The 21,206-nt window shown below is 45.6% G+C and overlaps 1 protein-coding gene and 1 long non-coding RNA gene across 3 annotated transcripts in view; one reads left to right on the top strand and one right to left on the bottom strand.

Annotated features, from left to right (window-relative positions):
• Positions 1–1,433: 1,433 nt before the first annotated feature.
• On the bottom strand, positions 1,434–18,317 carry LOC112543816 (uncharacterized). Of its 2 annotated transcripts, XR_012905614.2 has the most exons (5): positions 15,706–18,317; positions 7,265–7,361; positions 6,957–7,180; positions 5,723–5,784; positions 1,434–4,735 (listed from the first exon to the last, which is right to left on the bottom strand). It is a non-coding gene; the product is annotated as an uncharacterized LOC112543816 (long non-coding RNA). The 2 variants fall into 2 exon arrangements; XR_003087071.3 differs by lacking the exon at positions 15,706–18,317 and having other exon boundaries at positions 7,265–7,638.
• Positions 7,215–21,206, top strand: part of GSG1 (germ cell associated 1) — a 36,231-nt gene continuing 22,239 nt past the window's right edge. Inside the window, exon 1 of the mRNA XM_025178670.3 lies at positions 7,215–7,327. Within this exon, the coding sequence (XP_025034455.1) occupies positions 7,286–7,327 (42 nt within the window). The 5' untranslated portion in view covers positions 7,215–7,285. The remainder of the gene's footprint in view (positions 7,328–21,206) is intronic.

Genomic DNA, 21,206 nt, shown 5'->3' with positions numbered 1-21,206 from the left:
ACACCCAGCTGCTGCTCCATGGTGCGCCAAGGCTCAGGCGCGTGGTCCCTGGGCTCCCTCTCCACCCCCCATGGTCCAACATAAGGGGACCATGATGGCACTGACATGTGGAGCCCTCCCCAGCCTCAGACAACACTGCACATGTGCTCTGTGGGATGACTTGGGGGTCCTGGGTCCTGGACAGGCTCCCTACAGGCTCCTGGCTCTCAGCGTCCTCCTCTTCCTCCGTTTCTTCCCCGGAGTTGACCACCACCCGGGGGGCATGGAATGTGTGAGCCCCCAGGATGCAGCCCAGGGCCTCAAAGTGAGGGGAGGCCTCTGGGTCGGCCCCTGGTGGGAGGCCCTGGAGTAGGCCTGCCTCAGGTCCTTAATTTTGTAGCGGACCTGCTCCTGGGTCCGCGTGAGGCCTCTGGTGGCCAGGCTGGCAGCCATGAGGCTGTAGACGGCCGCATTCCTGTGCCTAGTGCGGAGATTGTGGACATTGGAGGCCTCCCCCCAAACCTCGATGAGGTCCACGATCTCCACACTAGACCAGGAGGGTGCATGTCTTTTTCAGCCCCGGGCAGGCTCCTGGGAGCCAGCAGCCTGGTTCTGGGAAGAGGTGGAGGGCTGGGTGGGAGCGGGTGGCTGGCTCATCCTGTGCCAGGTGCAGGGTCTGCTGGCTGGGTGCTGGCAGGCTTGCAATTGGCACAGGCACCGTGGGCAGACCGTGCCCCTTTAAGGGCTCCAGGGCTGGGAGGGGGGCAGAAGAGTTTTCCTGGCTTGGCCCAGAGTGGCCACCAGGGCAACCTGGGAAGGGCTAGCCTCCAGCTAGTTTGAATTAAGTGCCTACACAGCCCTTAATTCGAACTGCTCAATTCAAACTAGGCGTTACTCCTCGTAGAATGAGGTTTACCTAGTTTGAATTAAGCGCTCTGCTATTTCGAATTAAACTAACTGCTGTTAGTTCAAATTAACTTTATAGTATAGACATACCCTGGGGCTACGTCTAGACTGGCCCCTTCTCCGGAAGAGGCATGCAAAGCAGTCAAGTCAGAATAGGGAAATCCGCGGGGGATTTAAATATTCCCCGCGGGATTTAAATAAACATGGCCACCGCTTTTTTTCCGGCTTGGGGAAAAGCCGGAAAAGAGCATCTAGACTGGCGCGATCCTCCGGAATAAAGCCCTATTCCTGAGGATCTCTTATTCGTACTTGCAAGTGGAATACTTGCAAGTGCTATACTTGCAAGTAGGAATAAGAGATCCTCCGGAAAAGGACTTTATTCCGGAGGATCGCACCAGTCTAGACGCTCTTTTCCGGCTTTTCCCCAAGCCGGAAAAAAAGCGGCGGCCATGTTTATTTAAATCCTGCGGGGGATATTTAAATCCCCCGCGGATTTCCCTATTCTCACTTGCCTGCTTTGCATGCCTCTTCCAGAGAAGGGGCCAGTCTAGACGTAGCCTGGGTGTGATCTTGCTCCACCCAAGTCAATGGGAACTTTGCCATGACTTCAATGGGCAATACACAATGATTGTGCCCTACATAATCCAACGGTAATTCTCCATCTCTTCCAGCTGGGGTAGTCCAAATAAAGCCCAAACTCTCACATTCAGTTCTAACTCCCTTTCTGTAGGACCAGTTTTATTAGTAACCAGAAGATGCAAGGGGCTCAAAGTCATGCAAAATGCTTGGTAACAGAGGCCTATTCTGCTTTCCACAAGTAAGGAAGGGAGAGGACTTGCTTTTCCCCCTGGGTAACCCTTCCTTGCTATTCCTTAAATCCCAAGAGCTACACATTCAATTCACTAAAACACAATCCTTTCCCCCACCCATCCTACTCCACATCTGGCGGATTCTTGTGGATTTCCTCTCCACCAAGCCTCATTCCAAAATGCCTGGCCCTGCCTACCGCTGAATAATACAAATATTTCGTCTCCATGGACTTTTCTGGATAAGCCTCAGAGGGAAATCTCCACAGCCATCCCTTCTAATCTTTCCTAGTATTCCCCAGGCACACCTATTGCACTAGGACTAGGGTATCTTTGTGTCTGGAGTAGGCAGCAGGAGGGAAAAGGTGATAGCAAATACTGTGGTTTCATGAATAAGGAATTTATTTGAGCAACAGTAACTTCTCTGGCTCTCTCCACCCTGTTAATCACGCTGAGCAAACATTCCACATGTCAAAGTGCTGCTCTTACAGATAAGAGCTAACTCAGTAATCCTCATCCCTCCTGTTCTCAGCTTGATCTGAACTTTCAGCACTTGATACCACTGAGCTCAGTAGTGCTATACTTGCAACCTGGAAGGAATGCTTTGTTCAGCTAGCTGGCAGAGTTCCTGCCACACAATAGATGTTGCAGGGCCCCGTTCTAATTGTCAAGAGATCCCTTATTTTGAAGGACAGCTCATGGAACATTAGGGTCTAAATCTTCAAAATGGATTTGGTCTAAAGTCTAAAACTCTGCTTGCAGTTTAGAGCAATGATTCTCAACTTTTTTTTATAAAGTACCCCCCTTTAAAAATATATAAGTACGCTCCGTAACTTTAGTTTTCAGGTATACCACATTTGTTTCTACCATTGCAGAATAGTTGTTTAAACAACTTAATCGTAGCCGGAAGAATGATGAAATTTTTGGGTGTAAAAAATACAAAAATAATAAAGCGCTATAAAACTTAAAACAAAAATTCAGTTTTCTGCAAATGTCAGTTGTGTTGATAAACCCCCCGGACTTCTCTCAAGCACCTCTAAGGGTATTTGTACCACTGGTTGAGAAACACTTGTTCAGAGCACATGATAATTCACACGGAAATTTTTGAGAATCTGTAAACTCAGATTTGTGTCTGAAAATTAGTTGGGCATAGCTAGGCTTCTGCTTGATCTACATGTGCAAATGTTGCTTGCTGGAGTAAATCTACATCCAAGGCATACAGATGGATAGCCACAAAGGTGTAGTTTTAAAGGTGGCCTCAAAACTGTCCTAAAAAAAATTGGGGGCTGACACACCATCATCACATTGTGATGGTTGCCCAGCAACAAAGTGACAGCTGTGCTGAGTCTTTCACATATTTGAGCACTCCTAGAGGAGTAATCACTGTGGACCCAATGACCATTGCATTGCAACATAGTGATGTTTGCATGACTATGTGGAGACATCATGGGATGCTAGTGTAGTAATATGGTGACATTTGCAGTCTGCTGGGGTGCTTACGTGGCCTTCATTGCCTTATCATCTAAGTTCCTCATAAGCCTTAATTGGCTTTATTGCATCAACACTGCTGTGAGGTAGAGAAATATTCTATTTCAGATGAGGAACCGAGGGTAAATTAAGTTAAAAGGACACAGAGGAAGTAAGTGACTAAGCCTGGAACTGGATGCTGATTTCCTGCATGCCATTTCAATGCTTTAACCACAAGGCCATCCTTTCCCTTGTAATGAAGTTATTTTTGCTCTGTTGCATCACTAAAAGACTTATCTGGTGTCACGTGGGTCCTTCAGGGCAAAGGCTGGCAGTGTGGGGGGGGGGATACAGGAGTCAGGACAGGGCTTTAGGGATGTGGAGGGTTTGGGGGAGGAGGCCGGGCTCAGGGGGAGGGGCCTCAGGAGTCAGGGTGGGGGTTGAGGAGGGGCTAGGGACAGAAGACTAGGGTTGGGGGGTGAGGAGAGGTTCAGGGCAGGGTGTGATGAGAGGCTCAAGGCAGGGGGCAGAGAGTGCAGAAATCAGGAGAGAGGGAGAAGGGATCTTGGTAGGGGATCAGAATAGTCGCTGGCTTCTCCCTCAGGACGGCCCAAGGCAGCAGAGGGATCACGCACCCCACCCACTGGCTTGTCCCCAGGATGGGAGGGGGGCCGTGCATCCCACCCTCTGGCTTCTCTGTGGGTAGCCTGAGGCAGAGGGGGAGGGCTGCACACCCTGCCCACTGGCTTGACCAGGGAACCAGGTTGGGGGGGAGGGGCTGGACAGGCAGGAAGGAGATCTGGTGGGGCTTTCTCCCTCCCCCCTCTCTCCTCCCAGGGAGGAGGTGCTGTCAGGACTTTCTCCCTTCCTCCTCCTCTCTCCTGATCTGTGGTGCCAATGGGCACCAATCTGTGGTGCCAAGTCTGACAGGAGGGGAGAGAGATCTCCCCTTCTACTCTGGCACTGTGGCCAAGGGTAGGGGGGCCACCTACCTGGCCCGGTGGCTGGTAATATGCAAGCCAGATTCACAACTGGTCACTCTCTTGGTGGTGTGGCTGCCTCCAGTGGTCACTCTGCACTATTGCTGTCCTCTGATCAGCTCCCTCCCTTTCCATCTTATGAAAAACAATCCCATTCCTGGCAGATCCTGTTTTCCTGGCACAACCAAATCCTGACCTTGCTTTAAGTTATGATAAGAGAAAGCTGCATTATCAAATTTGGTGGTCCTAGCTTTTACCAAATAGAAGGAGACTTACAGATGGATGGACAGACAGACAGACAGACAGAAAAATGCACCATTCTGAAATATGTAGATAAGATAACAGTCAAAACGTTGAAATACAACTTTTTCCTGTGACAGAACATAAACTTTCTCCCCGACATCAAGATTTAGAACATGGAAAATATCAACTATATAAACCCAGTGTAGCCCATATTATATGGGTTAAAATCTGGTTAACTGGTAGATCTCAAAAGTAACTGTAAATGTGGAGTCATCAGCCTGTGAGCATGTTTCCTAGTAAGCTTCTGAAGAGATCTCTTTTTGGCGGAGTGTTGTTCCAATGTTTATCAATCATCTGTAAGAAAATTAAAATTGTTGCTAGCAAAATTTGCAGACCGTTTGATTATACAGGCTGATCTGAATTGCTTGGTACAGTGGGCTGATTTTAACAAAATGGGTTTTAATAAAGCCACAGTAAAGCCGAACATGTTGGAACAGACAATGCAGTGACCTTCAAAAAGTCTTAGGGCAGTGGTCCCCAACCAGTAGATCGGGATCTACTGGTAGATCTTGGAGCCTCTGACGGGTGATCCTGACTGGTTTGGCCAAGAGGCCATTATCAAGTGCAGGCACTTCATCTGCCCATCCCCCCACTGCTGCACATCTCCTGCCCTTTGCCTTGAAGTTGTCCCCTTAGGAGCTTCCTGCTTGTTGTGCAGGGCAGAGGAGGAGAGGAGGGTGCTGATGTCAAAGTGCCACCTCTCCCACCCTGTATCCTATCTCCACAGAGCAGAGAGGGGTCACAAGAGGATTTGGGATGGGGGGAGTTTGCTGGCTGCTTTTGGGAGTGGTGCAGGGCCAGGACATGGGTGAACCTGCCTTAGCCTCACTGCATCACCACTCAGGAGCCACCTGAGGTAAGCAGTGTCCAGCTGGAGCCTACACCCTGAAACCCTACCTCTGTCATACATCCCCTACTGCACCCCTAGCCCCGAGCACCCCTGCACCCAGAGTCTGCACCTAGAACCCCCTCCAACACACCAACTGCCTGCAGCTCAGAGCCCCTTTCTCACTCCAAATCCCTTAATCTAAGGCCAGACCTTGCACCTCACCCCTCTGCCCCAGCCTGATGAAAGGGAGGGGGAGAGGATGGAGTGAGCAGGGCTGGGGTCTCAGAGAAGGGGCACAAAGGAGGCAGGGCAAGGGTATTTGGGTTTCAGGTAGATCTTGGATTGCACTTAAATTCAAAAAGTGATCACAAGCATAAAAAGGTTAGAGACCCCTGACTTAGGGTTTATTGTTGATAACCATCTGAACAAATAAGGTAGGCAGAGGGTATTACCTCTGTTAACTTTTGCTAGCAGAACTAGTCCTGGAACACCACGTCCAATCCTGGTGTCCATCCTGCGAAGAGGACGTTGAACAATTGGAAAGGATTCAGAAAAGAACTACAAGAATGACTCAGGGAAATAAGGCATACATTTTTAACAGTATGGGTAATTAACCTTTGGAACAATTTACGAAGGGATATGACAGATTCTCAATCATTGGCCGTTTTAAAATCAAGTCCGGGTGTTTCTTTCGCCTAAGAGGTATGCTCCAGGAATTATTTTCGGTAAAGTTGTGTGTCTGTGTGGTGAGATAGAGATCAGACGAAATGATCACAATGGTTTTTTCTGGCCTTAGAATCTATGGGCTGGTCTATACTCCACACCCATGTCGATCTAATTATGTCAGTATCTGCACTATCACCTTGCTCCCGCTGACGTAACTACTCTACAACACTGACATCATAACTCCACCTCCACGAGAAGCATAGGGATTATGCTGGTGTAATTAGGGTGAGGCAGTGAGTGTGTAAACATTGTGTTACTTACATCTGCTGTTGTCTGTCTTGTCAATTTCATGGCAAGAGCCATGACATTGACAAGAAAGCTGGGCAGCTACATCCCAGCTGTCCCCACACTCCTGGAGAGCTGGGTTGCTAGACCTCACTCCCAGCTGGGAGCCAAGGTGAGGAGCCTGTGTGGCTGGATCCACTCCCAGTGGGGAATGGGGCACTCTAGGTGGCTTCCTCTTGCTCCTAGCAGGGAATGGGGAGCAGGAAAGGGGTGGAGCCTATTGGGAACCTTTGGGACAGCCGGGATCCCAACAGGGAGCTGCCATGGGAACTAATAACCCAGCCTCTCAGCTCTGAACACTGCCCCTCTTAGGTCAGTGGAAGCATTCGCACGCCGCTGACTGAAGTGTGGACATGAACTATGGCAGTCGTTATTGTCATGGCTTCAAATCAACTTAATATACATTGACTTACTGCAAGACATGCCTTATCCTGGTGAGAGGCGTAAGATGCTGAATCTGTTTAGTGTATTCAAGACAAAGTTAAGAGGTTACTTGATCATGGCCTGCAAGTACCTACACAGGGAAGAGATTTTTGATAGAACGTGGCTCTTCGATGTAGCAGAGATGGGCATTAATGAGATCAAGCAGTTGGAAACTCTGTGCAGTCTGTTCAGCCTATCAATAAGGCACATATTTTTGACCGGTGAGGATAATAAACCATTTGAATAACTTACCTTGGGACATGGTGGATTCTCTGTCAAAATGATACCCTTGAACTCAAAGAAGTTGTGGACTTGTGGCAGGAATTGCTGGGGGAGGATCTGTGGTCTATGCTATGCAGGAGAATGGACTTGATTATTATAATGGTCCCTTTAAAAATCTATAAACTCCGACAGTACAAGTTTGCTCATATTACAAAGGAAGGAGTGGTTATTGGGCTAGACTCCTCAAGGAATCCCTGGGGAATAGAAACAGAATAAATTCTCAACAGTAATTAAACAGAGCGTTGGTGAAAGTGCTCTGATAAAATCTCTTGACAAACCTGCTCCAGAAGATGTAAGCCATGTTGCCTGCAGAACCATCCTCTAGGAAGCACGCAGCCCAGGTATAGTCCGTGAGTAAAAAGGGTCTACAGAGCCCTTTAAAGGGGGAGAGAAAGCTTTCTTGGTGTGGATTTGGACATTGAAAGCAATGATGATTCTTTTCCAAGCAACGATCAAATAGCTGACCGGGTGCCTGAAGAAGTGAATCATTTTCTCTGGCTCTAAAAGTAAATTGTTCATCAGCAGTGAAGTATCTGAGCCACAGCCTTCAGGGATGGGCATGGGTGGGAATACTACAATAATCTGCCCAATCCCCACCACATGCAACATAGTGAGTGAGGCCAAAGGTCAGGGTTTCCCAGGGTTCCTCCCCTTTACTCACCAAAATGAGGGCGCCCTTGATCAACAAACAAATGTGAAGATAGTTAGCTGAAAAAATTGCCACACTAACTGCCCCCTATTAGTGGCAGGGAAACAATTTTTTTCCAATAACAACACTGTTGTAATAGAGTTCTCCAGCACTGCCCATCAGAAAGGATCCCAAAGCACCCTGAAGACTCCATATGGGCTTTCAGAAAAAAAGCTGCCAGTTTTCCTGACCTGGGGTAAAATGGATAAAACAGCTGTGAATGGGGCTTCATTTCTACCTCTGGGTAGAAACCAGATAATGGGGCAGGCACATTGGCCCTGATTCATCTAAGAGCTTATGCCTGTGCTTAAGGCATTGTTGGCCTGCGGACCTAAAAAAAATGAGTATATTCTGGCACAGTTTTGTTGTGACTATTTTGCTATACTATCCTGTAACAATCTTTCAAGCCTGCAGTAGTATTGTTGTAAGAGGGCGAGAGGAGGCGTTATTGTAGAATACCATATAAGTTCTAAAGACAAAGAACGCCAAGAGAAGGAACGGGTGCAGAGTTCTAAATGCACGTTGGCAGAGCAATGAGACATCCTTAGACCAGATATATCAGGTTTTCCAACATCACTATCGAGGTTATTTATTTGGTGTATGCAATCTGGTCAACGATGTTCAAGACAGAAAGACCTCCAGGAAGTTGAATCATTTTGCACTCCTCCATGTATATGTCGTGGTTTGTGGCCGCCCACACTGACACAGTGGACTGTCTCTAAAATGCCACCAAAATTCTGCTGCAGCACAAATTCCATGTCTGGTGCAATTATCTTTTGTGGTAAACCAAACCTAGGTTGATGTTGGGCAAGGGTTAACACAAGATAATTTTTTATCACTTTCTCGGGAGACATGAAGCTCACCACGAATCCTCTGCTAGTAAACTTATCCACAACAGACAACCTGAGGGCAGAATTATGTGGTGAATTAAACAAGGCTTTAATTACCAGTACGTGTGGCATATCACGTAATTTTGTCATAAGCTTTACTATGCTTTTTGCAATTATATCTGGTCAGAGCAATATTGCAGAGAACCAGTAACCATGGCAGATGAATAGATCTAAGTGTGCCTGAAATAATATTCATGGGAGAATTAAATTGTACGAGCCCATACTGGAGCTCATTACTGTGCTGCTGAATAACTGTGCTGAGGTTGAAGTGCAGAATATCTGGGTAGGAGCACCCACTATTGAGGTGCATTGACAGAGCTGAGAGCAACATCCCTGGCCTGGCACAGCAATGAGCTGGAATTCACTGGCAGAGCTGTTTGGTGTGTCCTCAGCTGGGTTACTAAAGGAGGGACACGTCAAATTTCTCACTGTAGATTTTAATCCATTTTTAATCCATGATTTAAAAGCTTTCAGAAAAGGGGGGAAATGATTAACAGTCCAGTTAACGGAAATAAAAATCATCTTAGGAAAAACAAGAGGTAAGAACCAGGCTGGGATGTGAGGGCTGAACTGTGCTTTCTCCCCTCGCTACAGCTCTCCCTGGAGCTGGCTCTGAGTCAGACTGAGCGAGGCTGGGGATCACAGCATCTGATTATGGGTATGTCTGTTCCCTGGTGTAGCTCTTGTAACAATCTTGTGACACTTCTTCTTGCAAGTCTTATTTGTCTTGCTCTCCATGTTTCATCCAACTGTGAACAGTTCCCCCCCCCCCCCCCTCCCCAGAGCAGCAGCCACAATGATTGCTGCCTCTCACCTCTCTTTTTGGACTTCTTGTTCCCTTCAAATAGGCTGTCTGGTTCCCCAGCAACTGCAGGGCTGCAGGCTTCTGACTGTTTACTCAGTAGCCATGCCCTCCCATCTTACTGGGTCACCTGTCTGCCTGTTCATAGATGTATTTTCTCCTTCCACCTGAGATTCTGTGGCTTATGCAGAGGAGTCTCAAATCATGGTAACTGTATTACATAAAACCAGCATATTGTACAAATTAGAGATGGGTCAATCCTGTTAGAGCATCTTGTCCAGCTCCCTATACCCAACCTAGCAGAATTGCTTCTCTGCAGCACATTTTTTTCCAGGGCTTTCTCCATTCTCTTTCTATATAGCTTATGCATTGGGGCATCCATCATTTACTTTGGGAGACTGTTCTACAGTTTCATTGCTTCCACTGTTTGGAAAAATGTCCTAGCTACTCTCTAGATTTTCATTTTAATTTAAATCCTTTGAAAGTGAATTTTCACATCTGGATGGAAACCAGATGTAATGGGATAAGAATAGAGGCCCTGACCCAGCAAAGCTCTTATGCATGTGCATAAGGGCTTTTCTGGGGTGGGACTATAAATAGAGCCCTGCACAGATACAAAATTTGTATCTGTATCTGTAGCTGCAAAAATGAGCCAAGGATATCCATGTCCACATCTGTGGATGCAGATACCCACAGATACAAAGTGGACATCCGCAAATTTTCTGGGTTCTGTATTCAAAATTTGTATCTGCAAAAATGAGCTGCGGAGCTCTGCATCCATATCTGTGGCTATAAATACCCACAGATATAATGTGGATATCTGTGTATTTGCAGGGCTCTAGCTATAAAGAACACCACTTTCTTCTCAGTTTTCGCCATGTTCTCTGAGATTTACCCTTGGTAGGACACTCACCAATTTTTCTCTTACGTTGTGTTTACACCTTGCAGATGTCTGTAAATACTGCGTATGTCTCCCACATAGTCTTTATTTAGTCAGGCTATTTAGTGTTTGGCTATAAAGTTTGGCATTTCTAATTAATGCCTCCCTTACAGCTGTGGTTGGGATTAATTAGTTAGTGTTTATATAGAACATGACAGGCAGGGCATTGCCTATTCTTAAGGTTGCCCAACAATTCCCATTAGGTGACACTGTTTTGAGTTGCATAGTACTTTGCCAACACTGACATTTTGGACTAAAAATTTCTATACGCATTGGGAATTGTTTTGGAAGATTTTGACCGCAACTGTTCACTCATCCTGAGAATGAGGGCAAGGAGAAAAATTGTTTTGCCTGTGTTAGCATAATTTGTCAACCTTTTTTGGAATAGCACTGTGCCACCTTGCTTTAAAAGAGGTCCTTGAATTCTGGCAGGGGAGTCTCCTTTGCCTCAGGGATACCACAGTGAAAACCTTGGAAGATTCTGCCCTCACTAAGCATGCTCTGGACTCTCTCTGCTCCTCCTTGAGAGCAGACTACCATGTTTGGGGAGGAGAGACAGATCTGACAAAGGCATTAGGGTGCAGTGGGGAGAAGTGGGCTGGGCAAAGAAACTGGGCCAAAGACATATGGACAGACTTGGGGTGAGGGAGACTGAAACTGGATGAGCCTAGGCCTGGGAATCATTGAGGGGAGGGGAGAGGCATGTCAGATGAGCTGGAAGGGGGAACTCAGATTTACTGGGCAAGGATACTGAGACTAAGGCCGTGTCCAGACTCAGGGGTTTTTTCGGGAAAAGTAGCCTTTTCCCGAAAAAACTTCCCCTGCGTCCAGACTCAAGCCGCGTTCTTTCGAAATTATTTCGAAAGAACGCGGCTTTTCTTTCGATGACGGTAAACCTCGTTTCACGAGGAAGAACGCCTTCCTTCGAAAGTTCCTCTTTCGAAGGAAGGCGTTCTTCAATGTAAAGAGGCCGTCTTCGAAAGAGAGTATCCAGACTTGCTGGGTGCTCTCTTTCGAAAAAGCGGATTTTTCTTTCGAAAGATCCGCCTGCAGTCTAGACGCGATCTTTCGAAAGATGCTCTTTCGAAAGATGCTTTCGAAAGAGCATCTTTCGAAAGAAGCCTGCAGTCTAGACATAGCCTAAGTGTGGGAAGGGAAAGAGGCTGGGAGTTGGGGAGAGACTGGAGCTATGTCTACACTGCTGGGAAAAGCTGCAAAAAGATACGCAAATTGCAGTTTTTTCCGCTTTTCTTCTGAAAGAGGCTTTTATGACATTTGGCCCGTCTACATGGGGCCAAATATTGGGAAAAACCACTCTTTTGAAACATCTCTTCTTCCTCGTAGAATGAGGTTTACAGGGATGCTGAAAAAAATGTGTCTGCTTTTCCTAATTTTTTTTCGGAAAAGCAGACGCGTTCCTTAGACATGGCAGAGCTTCTCCAGGATACCTCCAGTATCCCAGAAAAGCGCTGCAATGTAGACATAGCCTAAGTCTCAGACAGCAAGCCCAGAAAGAAAGAGTAGGATTAGCTGAGCAGGTACATTGTGATAAGCGGCCTGAGAAGTAGAGACTGGTAGATGTGACATTCCCCAGTGTACAATCTGAATGGTAGAACAGCTGTGTCTCCCAGCTCTCCAACTGGGGTGTGCCTTTTACACTGCTTTGCTGTGAGAACAACCGCTCCAGGTCTGTTTACACAGAGCCTCTAGCAAGCAAAATCACTGCCAGCTGAATGAAATATGCGCAGCAAACCAGCCAGTCCTGCATTATATTACAGAGTGCCACCAGCCAATTCCCAGGCCCAGACTTGTGCCTAGAAATTTGTATCTTGAACTTCCCAGCTCTTTCCTTATGTGCGGTATAAGCTCACAGAAATTTTTCATTTCATAAACAGAGAATGATATGCACAAACCTTGTTCTCTCCAAAGGAGACTTCCAAATACTTCAACCGAAAACATTAGTTTAAAAGGGTCTGGCACCATTGAAGTCTTTGGGGTTTTTTCATAGGCTTTTGCAATCCTGTCGAGTTAACTTGGCCCCTCAGTTAATGAGTTCCAGACACGTCCTCTAAGCCTAAGGTATGTCTGCTCTGCCACATAAGCCTGTGCTTGAGTCTGGACCCAAGCCCAGCTCCCCTCCCCTTGCATCTACTCTGCAGTTGTATTAACAGAGGGCTCAGATTTAGGGTCCCAGGACTTGTGCATTGTAGGTGTGGTCCTGCTTGACTTGGCTCCTGGGAGTCAGTGGTACGTCTGCACTGTGGCGCTTTTTCGAGGTACTATATAGCTATTCCGCATCTTGACAGAGCACCTGTTATTTCAAAGTATATTCAAAATAACGGGTGTGCTATTCTGATGTCCCAGTAACACTCATTCCATGAGGATTAGGGGATGTTTCGGAATAGCGGTTTATTTTGAAATTTGGTGCTGTGAAGTCCGTGCCAAATTACAAAATAAGCTATTTTGAAATTAATTAAAAATAATCTACGCAATTTGCATAGCTCAAATTGCATAGCTTATTTCGAGCTAAGGGTAGATGCACACAGACAGACATATTCCACAATTCCATAGGACAACTTCCACAGTCCTCTCTGTGCCAACAATCGGCAACCCACGCTAGTGAAAACAGAAGCCACCCTGCTGCAGAGCAGGCTGTAAGGTTTATTCAAGGTGCACTGCAAACCTGGAGCTAACGTGGAGAAATTTGGGAGAGTGGGAGATGCTAGGGGATTGGGTCTGTGAACTGCTATGTGGATGCCAGAGCCCTAGGTTTTAGCAGATGGTAGAAAAGTTTTAACATGGAGTTTAAAAACAATGTAGATATTGAAGCCCAAAGTTCCCTAACATGGGTCAGCTGACGTGAGTCCCACTAACCCTAGGCTTACATTGCAGTGTAGACATATCTAAAAAGAACCAGGGGTCTTGTGCTACTAGGCAGTGTGAGCCCCAGAGTAAGACAGTGACACATAATGCACACATCACACGCCCACATGGTGCTGCATAAAGAAATAATAATATTTCTCTCTTACACACGTACACACAGCTGGAAGGGGAGAGGGTGAATGAGAGGAAGGAGGGTTATGCAACAAAGACAATTATTACAGCAACCCTTCTCCCCCCTCACTTCCCGCTGGCACAGTGTGAGGAACTATGTGCTGGGTGTTCCCCTTCAGTTCACACACTCAGGACCAGCCATTTCCAAAGCAGCAGCAGCAGCAGAAAGCCCCTTTTGCCTGGATCTCTGTTTCCCAGCCTTCCAACTGATGCACACTGGCCTTTCTTATACCTTCATAGCATGATCCAACCCTCTTCCTTCCACTTTTGTCCAGCTGCACCTGAATTCTACTCTTTTGGGAGTATTTCTGCCCAGTCTGCTTTCCCTGCCCCCCTCTGGACACTGTCTGCCTTGGGATTGTTCCAGGAAAGCTGTTATTACCAGCCACAGGAAATGGAGAGGAGGGAACTCCTCCCCTCCCCATACACATCCATTTCAGCCCCCTTCTGCCCCCACCGACTAGTCAGGAGATTGAACGCATGTTCTCTGACTCCAGAATTCACAACATGTTCCATGTGATACTGGGGTTGCCCTGGCGACAGAATGGCTGGTTGTGAGGCAATTCCAGGGTAAACAGTGAGACAGGGAAATAGAGAGAGGGAGAGTGATGCCCCACCCCAGGACTGTTCCTTGTTCTCACTTCGACCAGTCTGTTCCCTTCCCAAGGCCCCAGTTCCCTCCCCCTGCATAAGCTTCTGGCCATTTCAGTCATCAGCCCACGTGAGGCGAGTGTGCTACAGGATGTGCTGAGGCAGGCGCTGGGAAAGGGGCAGAAAGCCATTCCTGCTCATCGCACCCTGCTGAGATGGGGACTTGCAAGCAGGGAGAGGAAGCTTCCCAGCTGTGCCTCTTCCCTCGGCTGGGGAAAGTTTCTCCAATTCTCTTTTGGGTAACAGAATCGTCTCTTCATAATAATGGAGAGAGACACCGAAAAGCCTGGATTTCTATAGCACTGAGCTAGACAGTTCCCAGCACACACAACCAGAGCAGTCCCGTCCATTGGATGGGTCGGGGCAGCCACCCTGGACCTCAGGCTTTGGGGGACACCGCAGGGCCCAGAACGGCCTAGGCAGTTACCACGGGGCCTGGTGCCGGGACCAAGGGTTAAGCCCACCCCCCCCCCGCACTCATCAGCGGCAACAGGAGCAGAGCGACCCAGCCCCAGCCACAGCCTGCTACCCTCCCCCAAGTGACGTGGCTGGGAAACAGAGGCATGTGGCAAGCTGGGGACAGTTCACTTCCCTTCCCACTGCCTTGGTGAGTGCAGGGGAGCCCAACCCCTGATGCCAGTGCCAGGCCTCCCAGTAATGCCTCGGTTCACGTCACTCATGGGAGGGGGCTTAGGAGAAGGGGTGCAATGGGGGTTGAAAGAGGCAGGGCAGGGGCAGAGTTGGGAGTTGTTCCAGGCCCTGTAATCCTTTAAGGACAGCCCTGAGCTCAACTTAGGAACTTCAACATTGAAGTTCCCCCTCCCTATCATGTTAACTTGGCCCCTTTGCACTCACAGAGGCAGTGTTCAGGGTTGTATTTGGTGCTGGTAAAGGTGCACTTGAATGCTGTGACACAGCACTAAGGAGGTTAAGGACTAGTCGACTATCAGCAGACTCTAGACTCTATCAGCAAGTGGCAGCGCCGCACAGCTGAGCCCGGGATCAGCTGAGCGGTGCCGCCCCTTTGAAATGCCATGGTAGCATTTCAAAGTGGCAGCGCCGTGCGGAGCCCGAGGCCATTGCCTTTCCATGGAACCCAGGATCAGCTGGCAAGCTGGGGCATTTCAAAGCGGCAGCACAGCATGGAGCCCAGGGTCAGCAGGGGACTGTGAGTCTTCCCACTGGCCCCGGGCTGCACACAGAGTTCCACATTCCTCCTTTGAAATGTACAAGAGCTCCAGCAGGGGCTCTTGTACATTTCAAAGGAGCAATGTGGAAGTGCCTATGGACTAGTAAATTAACCAATATTTAACATCCTTACATAGCACATGGTATTTACCAGCCCTGGAGACATTTCATTAATGAGCAGATGACCTCCGAGAGCCATGTAAGAATTACAGGTAACTTGAAATCCTCGTTTAAAAAAAGCAACACCCCAAAACTGTAGTCCTACATAATTAACAGATTTTATTAGTTAAAATGTGCTGTAACAATACAGTAAAATCTCTGTTACCCAGCATGTTGGGAGAATGGGGGATACCAGTTAATCAACTATTCTTGTTAACTGAGAATTGTACGTTACCAGTGGAATACCAATTTTCGCAGCATTAGGATACAATAAAATGAATAAAGTATATTCCTTTTATACAGGTACTAGTATACATTTTATAGCATACCAGTATACAGGTACTCACCAATCCAGTCGTAGTACTGCACTGCACTGTGGTTGATTTCTTGAAGTGTTTATATGTATACAGTTAAAGTTTTCTATACAGTAGGTTATCTTACGACACTACATATCACTATCGGCAGTGCATGGTGTACACCCAGATCACTAACAATACACCTAACACAAAACTATACTGACTATAATTTAATCTTTCTTTGATGATTCAGAAGGCACTTAGGAATCTTGCAGTGCCTCAGGGCCATCATTATCAATATCAATTATCACTGTAGATGGAGAAGATACAGAAGATTGAGCTGAATCTGTAATGATTCTATGACACACCTGGTGTTTTGAATAATCCCTGCTATCAGCTTGCTTTCTTGTCTTCTGCCTCTTTTAATAAAAGTAGAGTGCAGAATGTGCTGTTGCATAATGTACTGGGTTGAATACTAGCTTGAAGATTTGTATTTGGAGCAATCAGAAATGCTGGTTAATAAAGCTTTCCTGTTGGTAAAGTACTAGCTAACACAGCTTTAACTATATTCAGCACCTTTTTGTTTTCAAAGCAAGCTGTAACTAATCCTCCATCATCTCTGCCATCTCTTTCTTATTATGACACTTAGCATATGTCTACATTGGGAAGGTTGGATAACAAGAGATCTGTCCACATGCAAAAGTTGCCAAAAGTAAAAACTGATCAAACCATTTTTTCTACTTCCCATTGTCTACATTTCATGGCCACAATGTTAGCACTCTGTTGACAGTAAGAATCAGTCAAACCGGTTTTTCTGTCTCTTTTTCCCCCCTGACATTTCATGGCCACATTGCTAACACCCTGTTGACAGACAGAGCCAATGAGGCCATGAGCATACCACAGTGCAGTGTTGCGGGAAGGCAGAACTGATCCCAGTACTTCTTGTTGATTCCTTCCAAGTTCTTCCGTGGGGTTCTCAGCTGTATCATGAATAGCTCTGTGAGCTCTCATGCTGAGGAATGGCAGAGTAGCACAGCAGTCTCCCTAGCCCTCCACCTGCAGCAGCAGTCTGTCTGCCACTGTGCTTTTAGTGTACCTCTGCTATCATGCCTATATTCTCTCATTCTGATGATCTGGAGAGAGGAAACCATACCCAGTGAGATCAGAGACTCCATCATAGTGACCATCTTTAAGAAGGGTGACAGGACAGACTGTGGAAATTACCAAGGGATCTCCTTGCTCTCAACCGCAGGTAAAATTCTCACCCGAGTCCCTCTGAACTGCTTCCTTCCACTGGCTGAAGAGTCCTTCTGGAGTCACAATGCTGTTTCTGACTGGGGCAAGGAATTACCGATATGATCTTTTCTGCTCACCTAATACAAGAGAAGTGTCAGGAGCAGCATCAGCCTCTGTATATGGCATTCTTCAATTTGACGAAAGCATTTGACTCTGTCAACCACGAGGCCCTCTGGAAGATCCTGTGATACTTTGGCTGTCCACCAAAATTTGCCAGTATTATACATTTCTTACACAGCAACATGCAGGCCGTGATTCTCAACAATGGTGACGCAACTGAACCAATCGACGTAAAGACTGGAATCAAACAAGGGCGGGTGGTAGCATCTACGCTATTTAATATCTTTTTGGCAGCCATGCTTCAGATGATTGGAGATGACCTCACAGGTGGAATTGAAATAACTTATAAAACGAATGATAACCTCTTCAATTTGGGCCACTTCAGAGCCAAGAACAAGACTGCAACAACATCAGTGGCAGAACTTCAGTACGCTGATGATGCCCAGGTTAGTGCCACCTCAGAAGATGGGCTCCAAGCAGTTGTCAACGTTTTCGCCATGGCTTACCACAGTTTAAGACTGACTCTCAGTGCTCAAAAGACCGAGGTTCTCTTTCAGTCAACCTTTATCCGAACCAAACATTACGGCAGATGACCAAGTGCTGGAGCTATCTGTCCAGCAATGTTGACATCAATGATGAAATCCACCATCGAATCTTCAGTGCCAGCACAGCTTATGTACATTTACAGAGCTGAGTCTTTGATGATGATCATGACATCAAGACGCCGACCAAGATTGACGTCTACAGTGTTGTAGTCATCCCAACATTGCTGTATGGAGCTGAAGCCTGGACTCCCTATAGATGACATATTAAAGATCTGGAGAAATTCCACCAGTGGTATCGGAGGAAAATATTGGGCATCACATGGCAGGACAGATGGACCAACATTAGTGTTCTTGCAGCATTGAGTCAATAATTGCCCACAGGCAGCTACAATGGTCTGGTCACATGGTCAGGATGCCTGGCACACATTTGCCTAAACAGATTTTTTATGCTCAGCTGGGGACCAGGACCAGGTCTCAGGGTGGGCAGAGGAAGCATTATAGAGATGTTCTTAAGAACACCTTGGTAAAGTGTGGCATTGATCCTGACACCCGGGAGAGGCAGGTGAAGGATTGGGTAACCTGGAGGATCAACATCAAGAACGGTTCCCAACACTTTGAGATCAAGTGACATCTCCATGAAGAAGATCAGAGAGTCCGACATAAGAAGCGTGCCTGGGCCTGTATTGGCACCACTGTGTTGGCACTGCTGGACACAGGGACCTCACATCATGCAGCCACTCCCAGAGAGTGTTCCTTGCCAGAATTGGCCTAATTTCTCATCTATGTACTCATCAGTTATAGGCATCAAAGGGGAAATCTTACTCACTTCAAGGGATCCCAGAGAGACTGAGAGAGAGAGTGCAGGGCAGAACAGGAACATTCCAATGGTTTATTCTTTGTTTGTTCCCCAAACAGAGCAGCTCACTCAGCTCTCAGATCTTTCCCGGAACTTTGAAGGCAGGGAGGGGGAGGCACATGCCTGCAAGGCAGCAGAGATCAAAGCTGAGCAGGCATCAGGGCAGGCATTGTGTGTGGGATACCCTCAGAAGCCAGTTCTGTCGACAAAAGAAACAACAGTCTACACTGGCTATTTGTCGACAAAGGGAAGGGAAAAGACAAGTCTCTCGTAAGGATGGAAGTGTTTTGTTGCCAAAACTGGGTGTTTTTCCTGACGAAATTTCTTTGCAGTGTGAATGCTCTCACAGTTTTGGCAACAAAAGGCAGTTTTTGGCAACAAAACTTAATAGTATAGACAAAGCTGTAGGCCTATAACTCTGGTCTTGTCTCTTGTACTAGCTGCCTGCTTTGTCAGTTCTGCCAACCTCAATACCTTTTTTTTTCTTTTGGCCATTGCCTACTATTGAAGTCTTTACACAGTTTTCCATGATGCCTTTTATGCATGGACACCCCACCCCCCAATAATTTGTATTAAAAAAAGGACAATAACAACCTCCCATGCAAAAAAAACCAAAACCCTAACCTTCTACATTATGTTCTCTCTGAATTGTAGGAGCATCTTCTGTGAACTCAGAGTATTTCTTTGAGGGCTAGATCCTGCAAACACTTATGCATGAATGTAACTTTAATAACATGATTACTCCTGCTGATATCAATGAATAAATTATTCGCATGAAGACTGTGTCTTTAGATTTCAAATAGAGCTGTTCAATACAAGTTGGATGAAAATTGATGGGGAAAATTCAGAACGGATTATTTCAACTTTCTTATTCCATTTCAATAACATGAAATGTTAAGTTTTGATAAGATTCATTTTGTGTTGACTTTTATATTGTATTTAAATTACTTTTCATATTACATGCAATATTGTATATTACATGTACATTACATGTATATTACAATGGTTCAACAATATATAAATGAAACAGTTTTATGGTTCTGAATCAAAAGTTTTCAACATTTCTGTTCTGTGGAAAATTTTGGGTTTTCAGTCTGATTTGTAATGAAAAAAAATTGAAATGTCAGAATTCTCCATGCAGTGGAAATTCTGTTTTCTGACCAGCTCTAATTTTAAGACCTTGGATTAGGGACAATCTTTGCCTTTGTGTTTTGTGTCTCAGTGAGCACATTTTCAATGCTAATCTGTAAAAAATAAACAATAATAATTTTGAAGACTACATAACTGTAGGCAAAGATTAAATCCCAATCTTGCAATGAACTCCATAGGGATGACAGGAAGAGCCCTTTTGATTTAATTGAGGATCCACGTGGAATAGGGGTGAGCCCACACATATCTCAATGTAGGATTGTGTCTAAATTACTTAGCTATCACCATAGAGTCAGTGTCAGCACAAGAAGCGGAGCTCAGAAAGTTCCCTGCTACACCATTAGCTCACACGGTGCACCTCCAATAAAATGCATTTATTTGTGACATTTAAAATAAAATATTTAAAATAATTTTATTGCAAGTTTAGGGTTTTGTATCTCCTGTGGCACAGATGATGATAGACATAACGAATTCCAATGGTTGGAAACTAAGGCTAGACAAATTGGGACTAGAAAGAAGGCATACATTTTTGATAGGCGAGGATAAAAGACAAAATTACCAAGGGGCATGGTAGATTCGCACCCACCTGCAGTCCTTTTAAGTTAAGAATGGATGTGTTTCTAAAATATCTGATATTGCTCAAACAGAGAGTATAGGCTTGATTCAAAAATTAGTGGCTGATATTTTATGGTCTGTGTTACACAGTAGGTCAGATTAGATTATCAGGTTTTAAAATCTATGAATCTATGACAATTCTTTGCTCTGTTTATGTGTTTGTTGACCGTTCTATTTACACCTATTATGGGATCCCATCTAAGAATAAATATCTTCACAATTAATTTTAAGAGAATTTCTAAATGCAAAGAAAGACTTTCTGCAAAAGTAGAAATCCTGCAGATTCTGTGACATATTACACAATTCATGAATTAGCAAGTTTAGAAAGAATTATCCCATCAACAAAATGACAAATGTGGTGCACTTTAAGGCAGCTGGTCAGATTACCCGGAGATTCATGACTGATGAATCCTGAATGAAAGAAAAAGAATGCTTCAATTCTTATCTTTCATACTTGCCATTTTGGGTATTGTCCCCAAAGAGCAGATGGAGATAAATATCTAATTGAATGTAGCTGTCTATAGTCTTGTATGGCTCACACTATGTAGTATCCAAGTGTGTTGCTCACACAAACAGGATCTGGATATTATTTAATATAATAAACACTGTGTTTTCTTTTCTCTGTAAGTTGGCCTAAATTTTTAGAAATGACTGATGATTTGGGGTTCCTCAATTTTTGAGGCACCAGATTTGAGCCACATTAAAGGGGCCTGATTTTTATAAATTGAGATCCCTTTAAGATGTCTTAAGTTGGAGATTTAGAAATCAAGGCAACAAACCTCCCTTGTGAATTACGAAAGTTTAGTCTGCTGCATTTAATTCTTGTGTGTTTCTTGAAACCTTATGTGTTTCTTAAAATAGGTCAAAACCATAAAGGTGTAAGCAAAGAAAAAATAATTCACCCTCAAAAGAACTGCAGGAACTTAAAGTCAGATCCTAAGAGGTGTAAAAGCTTGTTTATTCACCTTTAAAATATATTTGGAATGTTTACAACAATGTACATGTTACATTTATATTCCGTTAGGGTATGT

Source organism: Pelodiscus sinensis, chromosome 1 (genome assembly GCF_052426305.1).
Source record: "Pelodiscus sinensis isolate ZL-2025 chromosome 1, ASM5242630v1, whole genome shotgun sequence".
Taxonomy (NCBI): domain Eukaryota; kingdom Metazoa; phylum Chordata; order Testudines; family Trionychidae; genus Pelodiscus; species Pelodiscus sinensis.
This window is presented reverse-complemented; position numbering and strand designations above follow the sequence as displayed.